This window comes from Lates calcarifer, linkage group LG5, assembly GCF_001640805.2.
Source record: "Lates calcarifer isolate ASB-BC8 linkage group LG5, TLL_Latcal_v3, whole genome shotgun sequence".
NCBI classification, from domain to species: domain Eukaryota; kingdom Metazoa; phylum Chordata; class Actinopteri; family Centropomidae; genus Lates; species Lates calcarifer.
Window position 1 is genome coordinate 18740870 of NC_066837.1, and position 15462 is coordinate 18756331.

General features: G+C 40.3%; 2 protein-coding genes and 1 non-coding gene across 3 annotated transcripts; 1 reads left to right on the top strand and 2 right to left on the bottom strand.

The window, feature by feature from the left end:
* Positions 1–1185: 1185 nt before the first annotated feature.
* On the top strand, positions 1186–10930 carry slc25a38b (solute carrier family 25 member 38b). The gene is made up of 8 exons (XM_018665160.2): positions 1186–1772; positions 2099–2197; positions 4789–4913; positions 5507–5591; positions 5921–6100; positions 7099–7267; positions 7978–8141; positions 8269–10930. Exons 2-8 carry the CDS (start codon positions 2183–2185, stop codon positions 8389–8391), a joined length of 861 nt encoding a protein of 286 aa, XP_018520676.1. The 5' UTR covers positions 1186–1772; positions 2099–2182; the 3' UTR covers positions 8392–10930.
* Positions 10855–13311, bottom strand: LOC108875940 (lithostathine-2-like). Its single transcript, XM_018665161.2, has one exon. The coding sequence runs from the start codon at positions 12220–12222 to the stop codon at positions 11521–11523; it is 702 nt and encodes a 233-aa protein (XP_018520677.1). The 5' UTR covers positions 12223–13311; the 3' UTR covers positions 10855–11520.
* A 1881-nt stretch (positions 13312–15192) lies between these two features.
* On the bottom strand, positions 15193–15265 carry trnar-ccu (transfer RNA arginine (anticodon CCU)). The gene has a single exon. It is a non-coding gene; the product is annotated as a tRNA-Arg (tRNA).
* Between the last annotated feature and the right edge of the window lie 197 nt (positions 15266–15462).

The window sequence follows — 15462 nt, forward strand, 5'->3', positions numbered from 1 at the left end:
CATATACAGACTGAAGCAGTTGTTCCTCCTGTCCACACTGGCTGTGAAAGGATCTCTTCCTAAAGTGATTTCAGGAGACAAAACTGACAGTTACACAAATTATGTATCTTCCAAAATTACAGTTGTTAGAGTACAAAATTCACTCCTTGTGTTTTAGGGAATGGTTACCCAAAACGGTACCACAATGAATGCCACACATACTGTTTGTCTCCTTCAAGTTTGGACAAGCTGTCCTCCTGAAAACATGTCAAAGGAAACTCATAACTCATAACCTTAAACTTCTTTGAGTAGTACTTTTCTAAACCAGGGTTACACAGTACTTCACACTGGTGGATTTGTGTCACAGGGTGTAGAGTCTCCAAAACTCCAGTGAATGCGTAACTTGAGTCATCTGGAAGTGTACTTGTATGTAATTAAAATACAAAGCACTAAAATGACAACAGATTCACATTCATTGTGACACATTGTATATTACACAAACATCTTATCCTTTGTAGACCCAAAGTGTTCAGTATTAAAACATGGAGCATGCTCCTTCAGACCAAAGCAACAGCCTGTTTATCTAAAGAACCTGCAGATGAGATGTGGCATAATGAAAGAAAAACATTCTTTGCTGAAAAAACAGCTTTGTGAAAAAATGTGTATTCTTAGAAAAAAAGAATAGCTAAAAAACTTATTTTGTCTGTATTTATTCATATTAGTACTGGGTCTTCACATGTACAGTTCTTGAAAGAGCTTACAGTTATATGCAAAAGTTGGGCACCACTGGGCAAATCTCATAATTTGTTGATTTTTTTCAAAATAAGTAAATACGACCCCTGCAGCAGACGAGTCTTCAAATGTTGACACCCTATTAACTCTTTATTTCATGAACTCAGTACATGCCACAGATACTGTTTTGTATTCATTTATTTTCTATTGTTTAAGCTCATGGAAATAAAAAGTAACTGTGAGTAAAGGTTTATTTTACTAATGTCTTTCTGCTGCACAGGTTGTGTTTACTGCTTTGCACTTCAACAATCAACAAAACTTTGCATACAACTGTACATATGTGACACTCGCATGTAAATAGTGTATCACCTTTACAACACGGGTTTCACTGGTTGTCATCTCAGGACTAGCACACAGGACAACAGCGACACCCTGCGGCTATTTGTTAGAACTACACTGACTGCACTGCACACCGGCTTGTTTTCTATGAAGTTCCAACCAAAACAAAAGATTCTAAATATGAATATTGTAGATATATTGATGCCTAATGACACATATCTCTCACACGGACCTCACTATCACCACTGACCGGACCAGCCAGTTTTATAACCAGTACTGCACTCTTGTGTGAGTGTGTGTGAGACAGTGTTTGTGTGTCGCTCCTGCTAGAGGTGAACCTTGCTAGCCAGATGCTAACAGTCACAGCAGCCCCGGCAAACAGCGGCAGCGTTAGTCGCAGTTGTGCAACAGACATTAACTGTGGTTTAAACTGTGGCTTTCCTACCGAAAGCAAAAGAGAAACAATAACGTGACCACGGAAGGACGCTGTTTGTTTCCCATGTTATTGTAGAAGAGAGTCAGACCAAAGTCAACTAACTTAACTAGCGCTAACGTTATAGCTAACTAGCTTTGCTAGAAACTTCTGTGTTCAGTCTGGGGGAGGGAGTGTTGACAGTCAGGAAACATTTAGAGATTGTCACAGCAAATACAAGACATGGCGTTTCTGAAGCTGGCAGGGATGGCCATCACCTTCATCAGTCCTTAACAGACTTCAGAGTCCGGTAAGAGGAGCTATTATGCTATGTTAGCTTGTTAGCTAGTCAAGTAATGTGTGCGTGTGGCTTACTGACTGCTGCTCAGCTACGGGATCTTTTACAAAACAAAGTCAAAGTTAGTAGAAGCAGTGTTTTTTGTTTTAACCAGACACCAGGCAGCCGGCTTGTCAGTGTTAGTTTGTCCTGTCCTGAGAGGCTGGTGGTGACCTGCCGGTTCCTCCCATATACTGACAGTTAGCGATAACTAGCATGCTGCTACCGGCTACTTAGAAACTATAATATTGTTTAAATGTGACTCATCATGGCCGCCATCTAATTTTTACTTCTTTTAGTAACGTTGGCTGAAATCAACCAGCTCCAAAACGGCAGCAGCAGAGGAGAAGCTGGACTCAGACGGTTCTACAGCCAGGTCAAAGATGGAGTTAGCCGCGGTGAGTGGTGCACCTGATGTCTGCTGACTGCCATGTTCATTGTGATCATGTTGACAGATTCACCTGCATCTGTGAATTAACTATTTTTTTTAAAATCAGCATTTATTCTCCTATATAAATCAAGCTATTAAGTATCTGGTGGGGTTAGACCTCTGTGTTACACCAAGCAATTGCTTTACAGTTTAAGTGTGTGTTGAGACTTCATTATAATATCCAGCAGTTACACATTTTCACCTTTCATCTTTTGACTTGTTCATCCAAGCTACCAGTTGTTGATTAACAATAGTAACAGGACACCCAGTCCAAGTTGATGGCACAGCAGTGAAATGTACATGCCAATGCATCTTGCCTGCTGCAGTGTCATCTGAAATTCAGTAAATTGTGTGGGAAATAAATTAAGAAACGTGTATGGATAATGGCAATGTCTGACAAATTAAGAAACTTCCAAACATCATCAAAATTGTGCTAAAATCCAGTATTACCATAGAGCAGTGCCACTCACTTGTTTGCAGCAGGGATAGCTATCATGATATAAACAGTATGACAACATTTCTGAAGGTGGAAACTTTTTAAACTTTTCTCACAGTATTGTCCATGTCAATTAATCCCAAAGAATGAAATCTGTTGTGTTTTAGCTGGTTTCTACTTCCATTTGGTTGAGACTTGTCTATCCAGAGCAACACTGACAGTGATATAAATGCATAATTCTCAACTGTGTTTGCCCTTAAACATTAGAGAGTGACCTCCTGCCCGTGGTAATGAGAAGCTGGTTCTATGAAACTGTCTAAAGCCACCCTAATAAATAAAATCAAAATCAAAGCCAGAATTGTCTTGATTCCTGGTGGTTTGATCTTTACCACAGGTGGGACCGAGGTGATGTGAAGGTTGTTATGGAAACATGCGATTGGTTTTTCTGAATTGGTGACCAAGCCATGCGGGCTGGGAGCCAGTGTCTACATGACAGTTTGTTCTCAAAGTTTGATTTTGGTTATGTTTATGGGATATTTTGAAATTTGGATGAGAAAATATTGTGGGAAAATTGTTCCGTCTTGTCACCTCACAGAGATACATGGTTGCAAGCAGATTTGTAGATGGCTGCTTAATAACTTGTGAAAATAGACTCCTACTGCATACATTTTCAGTGACCCATATTTAAAGCCCCCCCCCCCCAACACATACACACGCACACACACATATACACACAGCCACTTTATGACTCATGCCGTTTGACAAAGATGCAGTTTAGCAGTGAGCTATGCAGGAGGGGGACTGAAATACAGATGTGCGAGTGTGTCTCTGAAAAGATAAAGATAGAAGCCCATAGAAAAACGCAGGCTGGATTAAGCTTCTGCTTTGGCTGCGAAACGGGCGGGGGGGAGGGATGGACGAGAAGCAGGAGAAAGCCATTGTGGGTTGGCGGGAGAGAGATATACAGAGAGAGAGAGAGAGAGAGAGAGAGAGAGAGAGGAAGGAAGGTTTGTGTGTGAGAGAGAGATGGAGGTTTATTTTATAATATGGTATTTGTAACAGCAGCACCACAGAGAGAGGGAGGTGAAAGAGGGCAAAATGCAGGAAAAACAGGATTCTCAGAGCCGAGCCCCGGGCAGCCTGGGGAAGGTAGGAGTGTGTGTTTGTGCTTAATGTGTCCATTAAAGTGGCACGTGTGTAGAAGCTCCATACAGTATATGTTGTATGTTGTGTGTATAAGAGACATTTATGCATGCTGCAGACTGGTTATTTTGTGTTAGTCATTGTTGCTGTAATTGTGTTTATTGTAATTATCTTAAGACAAGTGATTTATTTTCCAAATTTTCATGATTTTCTGTGTCTTTACCTTCAAATGCTGCTAATTTCAGTGACCAATTGTCTGTCCATGTCTGTGTGCCATGCCCTCTCTGCCTGTATGTCCATAAGGCATGCAACCACAGATAATGTTGAATCGCAGTATAATTCTACTCAACAGCCCGTGTGTGTGTGTGTGTGTGTGTGTGTGCGTGTGTGTGTGTGCGTGTGTGCGTGTGTGCGTGTGCTTGTGTGTTTGTGTGCATGCGTGTGTTGGGTTTGTGGACTGTCTCTGCACATCTCCATCATCTCCACTGTGTAGGGACCTGGCCTCTCCTCTGTTTACACGTTTGTTTCACCATAATGTTGGAAACCTCACACAAGCATATTCACATTCAAATTAAAGTCCAGTATGTGTATGAAGTAATATTCATTATTTTGGGGCACATTTCTGTTGTGGCAGGATTTTTGATGCAGATATTTGTTTGGATAATGTTTCCCTTGCTTTCAACAAGAGGTGACAAACAGCGAGAATGATATTGAGTGGTACATTTTCAGATTATGCTTTTTACACTGTGACTAATCCTTCACATTTCTCTTTGCCTTATCCCCTTCCTTTTCTTCTGTCTCTCTATAATTCCAATATCTTTCTATCTCTTCTCTCTCTCTCTGCCATTTCTCCCTCCTGTCACTTTTCTCCCCACATCCTCTCTTTGCTATTTCCCCCATCCCCTCTTTCTTTCGTTCTTTCCATCCCTCTCTGTCTCCTTCATCCAATCGTCCCTCTCTCTGTCTGTCATTGTCCTCAGGCTCACCCGGCTCTCAAAGCCTTTATGTGTGGCTCTCTCAGTGGCACCTGCTCTACGCTGCTCTTCCAGCCTTTGGATCTGGTCAAGACACGACTACAGACCCTGCAGAACAATGCCAAGCCTGGGTGCGTGTGCACACTTAACACACAGACACATCTTGTGTGTGTGTGTGAAAACACACACATTTTATACTTAATGCCCGCATGTAATCAGACGCATGTACATCAACATGCCTCCAGTGTTACTTTGCTTTGCTCTCTCTCTGACTTTGACTCACACACACCATGGTAAACAACATGCTGTCCAGGCATGTAAGGCATCACGACAAGCACACACGCACACGGCATGGCAGGGCAAAACGTGAAGGCAGTGCCAGCCTGAGTCTGCTGTTATGACCCATATAGAGCAATTAGTCACACCAGCACCATGTAATCACACTGTCAGGCTGCTAGGTTGCAATTACCTCCATAAGAACAGGAACAGGAAATGTTAACTGCTAAAAGTGGGTATTTATTTTAAACAATGATCTACAGGTGGAGAACATGCTTAGCTCCACTTTCCAGAGAATAATTTAGCGGTAAATGATTGTTCAAAGGTGTATTGTTCACACAATGAAAATCTAAACTGTTTTATCATTTGTCTGTTTTGAGTGTCTGTATATTTTACATGTTTGCACATTCAAATATGTTTGTAACCATTTCTAAATTTCATCCCGCAGTGCACCGAAGGTGGGGATGTTTACTGTTTTCGTCAATGTTATTAGGACAGAGAATTTCTTCAGTCTGTGGAAGGGAGTTTCACCAGTAAGTATCTGAACTCGTTTATTATTATTTTCAGTGTTTACAATAATTTCTACAGTTACAAATTCTGCTGTTGTACGTAGGCAGTAGTCAGTGAGGGCTTTTTTTCTCCAGCACAGATCTGCCAACACACTCTCTGTCTTTCAGCTTACATTAGCGTTACCTCTCTGTCTCTAGCTCTAAGAACCAGACAGACACTCTGCCAAATTAAGTCTCCTGTTCACTCTAAATATCACAAAGCTGTTTTTTTTTTTTAGCTAAAGCTTTATGCATCACACAAAGCAAAAAGCTGAATCAGAGAAATGTTTCACACTCGTATTTCCCCCTGGCAGTCGTTTGTGCGCTGCATCCCCGGGGTCGGCATCTACTTCAGCACCTTCTACTCCCTGAAGCAGCACTTCCTCTTGGATCGGGCACCCAACGCTGGCGAGGCTGTTCTCCTCGGAGCGGGTGCCAGAGCTGTGGCTGGTGTCTGCATGCTGCCATTCACTGTCATCAAGACACGTTTTGAAGTGAGTGACATTTTCTTTAGACACCGAAAAGAGATGTGAGATGTGTCATGTGTTGTATGATTTGTGGACGTTAAACACTTTTCTGATAATCTCTTCATAGTCATGTTTCAGTTAATGTTTTTACCTTCTCAACAGGGCAGGTTACAACTAAAGGCACTTGTTGTTAATGTATGATTACCTTTAGTCGGTGGCGCAGTTTTGAGCAATGATTAATGATTTGTCCTCATCATCTGTTTTTGAACCTGCCTCATGGGTCTTCAGCAGACACACGCTTTCAATAGGTGACAATAATAACAAATGTATTGATCCAACAAATGCATTTCTGAGCACTCATGCCTCAAGAGGGAAGGAGGGAAGCTTCTTTCTGCATGAGGTAATGACTCCCCAATACGTTGGATAACTTGTTTTATGTCCTCGGGCGCTCCTCATAATCATTTGTCAGCTTGGCAACAAAAGTAGCATTTTTATGTTCTTAAAATACATGTGGTCGGAGGTGCTGCAGCTACTTTTCTGGCTCTGGCACAGGAAGATGAGGCCCCTCTTTCTGCTGCAGGGGAAAACAGAGAAGGGTATTTTTGTCTGTTTTGGAATTGATATTTAAAAAAGTTAAGTCCCTTATATCTTTTCCATTTGTATGAAAGCAACATATTCAACAAAGAGTGAGACATGTCTACCTTCACCTTATTCATTTAACATGAATCTTGTTCTTATTGACTGAAGTGCCACTGCGTAGATGACAATAACAAAGATCAGCGACAAAGAACTATGACGCATGTATCATGAGTAAGAGACATTGTACCTAATGAATGATCTTTCCACCTGGCTTCCATAAATGAATGACCACAATTTACAACTGGTAGTCCACAGCAGCAGTCTGTTGCATGGTAGAAAAATCTGTGTCCAGCTAGGTGATCAGGAAATTATTCTCAGTGTCATGAAAGCAATGGCATAAATAAACCTGTTCCACATTCATTGTAGATGTTTGTATTTTGTTTCAGAGTGGCTGTTACAACTATATGAGTGTGGCGGGGGCTCTGAAGAGTGTGTATGAGACAGAGGGAATCAGGGCTCTGTTCTCAGGGCTGACGGCCACGCTGCTCCGAGACGCTCCGTTCTCTGGCATCTACGTCATGTTCTACAGCCAGACCAAGAGGACACTGCCCCAAGGTGAGAGCCAAGCTGCCTTAGCAAATCACAATGGAGGTCATGAAAATGTGAAGGACTATTTTCTGGCTTCTACCACAGAAAAATCAATCAAATGTGTACTATATGGTTTAATGCCTTTGAATCTAATCTAATGCATTTTCAATGCAGATTATACAATATTTACATCTTCCACACAGTTTTTGAGTTGTTTGAAGTTTGACTGGCAATATTTACATTTTGTCATGTCAATAAGAAACTGACTGGAGAATTAGCATCATCAACTGTTTGTCTCAACGAACCAACTCCTGATATTCACGTAACTGTAGTGGATGGAAATGTGGATTAATTCGCATTTTCTATTACTAATTTTCTGGAAATTCAGTCCAGATTTGCTCTACATTTGTTTGAAAGTTTGACTACTGTTGGAGTTCATTTCAGTGAGTATAACAAGGTGTCCAGAGCTCTATTCCACACTACATTGCCTGGTCCAATATTGTCAGCTAATATTATCTTAAATCTAACACTCAGAATGTGTTGCCTGGACAGAAATGCTAAAGATATCATATCCTGTTGATCACATTTCTTTACCAGAAATGTTTGCATATGTTATGCGTTTTAAGATATGACTTACAACACATAATGTAACAAACTATAATCAGCAGTTCACCTCACAACACACATCAGTATGCCCATGTACTTTTTTCTGATTCCTGGTTTCTCTTCTTTCTCAGAGGTGACTTTGTCGGCCTACGCTCCACTGGTGAACTTCAGTTGCGGAGTGGTGGCAGGTGTCATGGCGTCGCTGGTCACGCAGCCTGCAGACGTGGTGAAGACCCACATTCAAGTCAGCCCATCCCACTGGAGCACGGCAGATGCTGTTAGATACATATACAGGGTGTGTGTGCTTATTGAATCACAGCAGGCAGATTCATTTTCACTGTGAAGCAGTACCGCTCGTTGTTGTTGACATTGCTACTATACCAGTATCATACTGAACTTTCCTACTCTGTCTTCTCCCCCAGGAACATGGCATGGCTGGGTTTTTCCGTGGGGCTGTACCCAGGTCTCTTCGGCGCACTCTGATGGCAGCTATGGCTTGGACTGTCTACGAACAGCTGATGGCTCGAATGGGCCTCAAATCCTGAAGAGCAGCGGGGCGGAGCCATGAAAAAAAAAAGAAATATGAGGGGACACTGATCTGTTTTCTCACTGAAAGCCTCATGTAAGAAGAAAAGGGAACTGAGGATGTTATAGAGAGTGAGCCAGCGCTACCAAGAGCAGAGGAACCCTAGTGGATAAATGTCTGAAAAAAGATAGTGAGAATGCTGTGTGAGTGATTGTGAGTGAGTGTGAGTGTGTGAGTGTGAGTGTAAGCTTGTTTTTACGTTCTAATGGGGACTTTATGCACACTAACCCCTGGGGATTCATGACACAAAATTTCATGGTCCCTACAGGCAGACACTGCTTTTTTAGGATTAAGATTGTTTTAGGGATCAGGTTACAGTTAGGTTATGGTCAGGGTGTAAGGTTAGGCATTTAGTTATGGGGGTTAAGGTTATGACGAGATGTCCCCACAAGGATAGTAGAACAAGACTGTGTGTGTGTTTTTGTTGTTATTTAAATATTTGTGAAAATGTGCCTGTTGGTGTCTGTAGGTGTGTAAGTTTGAGATTGCGATGTTACACCTGACACACTCTTAATGTCAGTCTTGGACTGAAGTGACACTCCCTGCTGTGAAGTGAACTTATTCCCTCCTCTTACTATTCATGTCTGGACACCCTGAGGTATAGCTACCACTCAAAAAAAATGCCCTTGACACAGGGCCTGTATCTCTGCTGTGAAGCTTAGTTGCCTTTGACAAGGTGTTTGAGACTGCTGCCAAGACAAATGGGACACTCAGCAAGCTGGTGTACCGTACCTTTGCTGAGCTAACCAAAATAAAGCACTGCAGAGACGCAGAGACGAGCTCTGGCTTCTGCCATATTTATGAAACTTAAGATTGAGCAATGTTTCTTACTTGCCAATGATATTAATTGACAAGCAGACTTAGAGGACATTTATTTGTTTCAGGCTCAGACAATCACAAGTACTCATACAACTACATTATGGGAAGAAGATCTGGGCTAACTTCAGTAATCACAATAAAGCCTTTGTTGCCATACTGCTCAAAATTATGCCAGTTTAATCTTTATATACAATGGTGGTGCATTTTCGCAGATGTGCTTTTTAAACAAATAATATTGATAGTCACATCTATAGCTAAAATATTTTCAGACCTGTTATGGCATCTCTGTCAGATCAGGATTTTGTGGATTTTTCTGAGTTTTATAATTGAAATGCTTGATTTCTTTGAGGAATCAAAGGTATCCTGTGGTGTTTTCCTGTGCATTTCCTTTTTGTTTGTATTGTAATTAAATCTGCTTATAGACAGTTGGCATGCAACGAAACGTAGTAATGCTCCAACAAAGGAAAGGAAGAGGAAGACTGTGAGCTAGCAAGTAATGCACATTTTAAATTTTCAAAAAAAGCAGCTTTGCAAATGTTTTATGTGGCAGGAAATGCATTCAGCACATTTGTTGGACTTTAATGATGCGCACAGTGCTCCTTTGGTGACAAAAACTGAATGTAAGCTTGTTTGTTTATAAGAAAACTCCACAGGACACCTTTAATCAAAAACAGCAATGCAGTTTGCATTGTTTCCTGAGTTTAAGTGAGCACTTACATAAGTTGACTTTTTTCTACAAATTAAGTAAATATTTTGATGATAGGGTGATATATCCAGAACATTAAGCTTGCAAGTAAAGCATTGCTTAATCATTGTGTTAATATGTTTATAAAAACTGAACAGAATGCATATCAGTGCTGGAGAGATGTTAATCTTGACAGTTTCCAGTTTCTCTCCGGCTCATAAACATTTGACTTAACACAGAGTTAGTGCTTGTAAAACATGAAGGACATATTTTTATGTTGCTTGTTCAGTGTACTCCTTCCCATAGATATTATTTATTAGTGTTGATATGAGAAAGAGGTTATATATAGAAAATTATTATTATGTATAAGTGTTGAAAAAAATGGAGACTGAAAGATTTAATTGTCTGAACAAAATGGATCTTTAATCACCCTAAATGTAATCTCACTGAGGACTTGTGTTAGTTTTGGTAACATGACAGAAAAGTCACACATGTCCAGTGTGATCTGTGACAGAGCAGGGAAACCTGAGCAGCAAAAACAAAAGATAAAATTCAAACTCAGTATTATCTAACAAGACTACTGAGACGAAGCAGTCAAATGACAAGTGTAGCACAGTACAGGCTGAGGCATTGACTATCTCCGGAACAAAGGTAGATGTGAGGCTACACAGTTGAACCTGACAAACAGACATTTGTGTTTTTATAGGTCAAAGTTGTTGGCGTGTGACAGGAGTTGATTTCTTAATGCCTCAGTGTTTTGCCGTGTAACACAAGCTGTGTATCTAACTGTGCCCGACATGTGCCATAACTAACACATGGACGTTTTACCTCATCAATCATCTTCATCATGAACCACTCCTGTAGTTTGTTGTCGCGACTGTATTGTATGACGTCATTGTCATCGTCTATACCTGGATATTTGTTGGCTCAGACAGACGCTGCTCCTGCCTGGTTTTTACCGTCAATAAATTTTCCTCTTTTATTTTCCAAGTAATTTTGACTTTCTGTTGTTAGAAATCAAGAGGCAGTTGACTTTGCTTTATTGTATTTTTTAATGAATATAACATTCTGTATTTCTAGATAAAAGCTATTATATCAGCTATGTCATTAACAAACCAGAGTATGCATGCTGCTACTAAATATTATCAGTTGACACGACTGTTGCACAGCCAAAACTAGCCATTATAACCACAATTATTAAATACAATACATAGAATACAAAGAAAATTATATTAGACATTCATTTGCAAATAAACCAGATTACTAACTTCTGAAATAAATTTGTAATTAAAAAGATTTAAGTCAAATTCTAATGTATCAACATTCAATTAGATATTTAACAAGTAAAGTTGGAGTATTGCTCTCTTCACAAACCTCTGATCTTAAGTTTCAAAGACACAAACTAGATAACTCAAAGCTAAAATCACAACACTAACTTCACCTTATCATAATAGTATAAATGACAGTAATAGAAATATTTGCAAAATGACATCTGTACTAGGTGGCATTTCAAAGCAAAATCTTAACATTTTACCTAACCAGCAAGAGTGACATGTTTCAAACTTAAAATAACATGAGTGAGATTCAGTGGCAGATGAAGAAGTGTTCCTCCTTGCAGTCCTGGGTCACCCACTCTCCCTCTGCATTGAGAGCTCCGCAGCGATTTTGTTTTGGACACTGGTCTCCTCCTTCGTGCCAGTCACCAGCCAGAGGGCTGCTGTCCACCCAGAGCCAGGAGCCACCCAGGTAACGCAGCCCTGTCCACACCAGGCCAGTGAGGCCAGCATCCTGCACCTCCCTCATCACCAGGAGACGCTCGGTCTTAGAGAGCAGGCTGGAGAGGTTACTTTGTCTCTGTCTGCAGTGCTGCATAGCATTCTCCCAGGTATGCATCTGCTCCACCAAGGTCATATTAAAGCAGAAGAAATGTCTACGAGTTCCATTAATATCAGATTTCCATCCATCCTTTGTCCAGTAGATAAAATCCTGACCGTCGTATGCTCCATAATTCCAGTTTTGGTAGGTAACGTCTTCTCCTCCTGACCACTTCCATCCAGTACTGCTTCTGAAATCCCTGTGGAGACCAATCCATCCAATCTCGTTTTGGATAGTTTCTCTGAACACCATTTCCTCCAACTCACTGGTGATTGGTGAAAGGTCAATGAAGTGGTCCTGGCAGAATTCCTGAGCATCTTTCCATGTCTTGTCTTGTGCGATATAGACATGTCTTTTAGAGAAACAGCACGCACTTGTAATAATGAGCACTCTGACAACAATCCTCTCCATCCTGGTTCAGTCTTTTGCCTGGGAGGAATGAGACGTGTGGTTTTGTTCTCTTGCTCTTGGACTGAACTAGTGACAGAATGAACGTTTGCATACATATAAACAAAACCTACGATGACTTTGACAAATTCAAATAACGTGTCTACAAAACAAATCTCAAGATGGACATTCAAATATTTTTTTATACGTTGTGCTGTGTCAACCCAGGAAGACTAACAAGTCAGATTATTGATATGGTAACTTGACTTATGTTAGTTGGCTCATTTATTCATTGAAATAAATATATAAATCACTCATTGCCTCAAATGTAGGAAAGGAACAGCATCTGTAGATCAATTGCAGATAGGAATTTAAAATGAGGAGTGTTGAGACAAAAAAGATGTCACATACAAATTTAAAGCAAGGGGCAATAAAGATAAAGATAAAACTTTACTGCTGTAGAAAAGAATGTGATTTTATGTACAGGTTAACATATTTTAATACAGACCAATTGTGGCCACAAGTTGGATCTGAAGAACGGTTTGCATGCCTCTATAAGCAGGTAATAACTGTGTCCTCTAAACAAATTGTAACACAAGGATTATTCAAATGAACAAAGGATGTCATTCTGCAGCTGCACTGCATCTCATCTGTGGTTAATTTAAAATAATAGTGTGATCATATTTTCTGCAGTTCTCAGGAGCTGCTTGCCTTCAAGCAGAAGTAACAGCAACAGGGTTAAGAGGCATGTTCGTGTAGGCTCAGGATGTCCTATAAAGCCCCATGCAAAGGCATGCAAACAAGAATGGTCACAAGTGAGGATCACTTTCACGAAATCTGTGTCGAATAACAACAAATGGCCAAGCCCTTTACTGTTAATGCTCTGAAAATAGAACTCTCTAATAGGTTTTGTTTCTCCCACTAAACTTGTGTCTGGAGGTCTGAATGTGCTGCAGGTGATGGCAAGGAATTTGGCTTTCTTCTGTTGTCTTCTCCAGGTGTGTACATTATTAACCTGAGAAAGGCATAGGGGAAATTGCTGCTAGCAGCCAGAGCCTTTGTTACCACCAAGTATCCAGCCAATGTTTGAGGCTACACCTCTCTGACTATGAACACTACAGCAGTTGTATCACAGCACTGTCATTCCTTTATGGGCTTTGTAATGGCCAGTATGACCGATGCAGGGTTTTCCACATCTATAATAATCAGTCAGAAGTTGCTGATTGCTTATGTTGAACCGTTTTTGTCATGTTTTTGTTCCCCTGAATGCAACGTGTTATGGAGGCCTGGAGGCAATCCCTACAAATCTGACACAAATGTTCATTTAGACTCAAGGATGAACTGATTAGAATTTAGCGGTCAAGGGTCACTGTAATCTACAAGTAACATACACTGTAACATGTACACGCAAGGTGGTAATTCATCCAAAGCATTAACTGTTTGCTTTTCAATCTTGTCTGACTGAAGAAAGGCTCTGTCTGTCCTCTGCTATGCAGCCTACTTGATTTGATGTTTGCCTCAAGCTGTTTCACCTATGACTACAATGAGTAAAAAGAAAATTGGCTTTGTTTAATTAACTCAGAAATATCGTCTGCATATCACACAAGATAGCAGAAGATACCTGTATTGCACTTGACATGAAGCATACTGTTAAAACCTGATCATGTCTGTGTTTAGGTGTCGGAAGTGTGCCAGAGTGACCTGAGCCACACTTTCACATTACATACTAGCGTGTTTTGATTTTTTCATAGTCTGTTTGTCTTTTTTCTATGGGCCCATTTCCACTGAATGCCATCATCTTTGCAGCATTTGTTACCTTGTTTCTTCAAAGCAAATGGCAGCATGTTTCCATGTGGAACCCACAATGCACTGCCTGGGGTTACTTCAACTATTGTATTGGCTTCAATGATTCAGCAGATTGTTTAGTGACAGGATTCAGACCCATCTGCAGGCACATTGTCAGGCTGTTTGTTGTGAGCTTTACTGGTTTCTTTCACAGGGAGGCAAAGGATGAGGGATGCAGAAATTAAAGCTGAAGATAATGTCTTTGTCAGGTGTTATGATTTGTGATTAATTGTGCGTCACATGTCATAATTAATGATTTTTTTACTTGTACAGAATTTTCTTCATGTGCATAAATGATACATGGTGTTTATGACCTGATCCAGGAGCTGGTCGAATGAGGCAGCATTAGAGGGTTACACCACCAGGGCTAAAAGTTAACTTGTGTCAGCTCTTGTTTACCTTTTCTCTGTCAGAGAATATTTCTACCTTTTACTGGGAATTAATGTTACCGCTGACTTCTGTTGATGTGTAGGATCCTTCCATCTTATATACTAAATATTATCAGGTAGATGATGATGTTGATTTTCCTCTTGTTCCCTACAGAGGACTGGAGTGCCCAGACTGCCACTGAAAACAGGTCTGCAGCTTCCACTGCTCAGGCTTCAGGTTGGAGCAGTGTCATCTCTGACTGGTCCTAAGTCAGTCAAGTTTATTCATTAAACTGTTCAATTTAATTCTTCTGGTCCTGAGTGAATATATGGTATGCACAAAAACTTATTTTTTTCCCAGCACTGTTCAGCATAGGGCCAGCATGGGTTTCAGGTGTGGTACAAATATGTTTTGTTAGTGTATTTTATTTTGTTTAGATAGATTTTTTCCCCCTGTAATTATATTTTTTCTCCACAGAGTTACAGCAGAATTATATTGATACTCATTTACAAAAACAGACTCATATAAGCAAATGTATGCTTTGTGTTGCACAACAGGACTTGAAATGAAATTAATAGATTATCCACATGCAGTAAACAGAGCCGGTTTCATTTACTGGTTGAATGAAAGAATTGTTTTTTGCCTTGGAAAGAAAAGAGCATATGTCACTTCTGTTTGACTGTCTGTGTAACATTAAAACTGATTATTTATCATCATTATGAAACGTTACAAGATCATTTGCAAGGTGTCACGCGTTATTTTCTTTAGTCTAAAACATTCCACCCCAGATGGGACTCGAACCCACAATCCCTGGCTTAGGAGGCCAGTGCCTTATCCATTAGGCCACTGGGGCAATCTTATATAAACACTTAGAAAATTAGACATTTTATTGAAAAAATCTACAATGAAGTGCTTGATATGAATATACATATGTACAAAATTGTTTGTACTAATATATTTTATGTTCGTTCCTTGCACGAAAAATAGATTTTATCAAAAAAAAAAAAAAAAAAAAAAAGCCTTGGTGGCATGGCACCGCCGTTTCTCTCT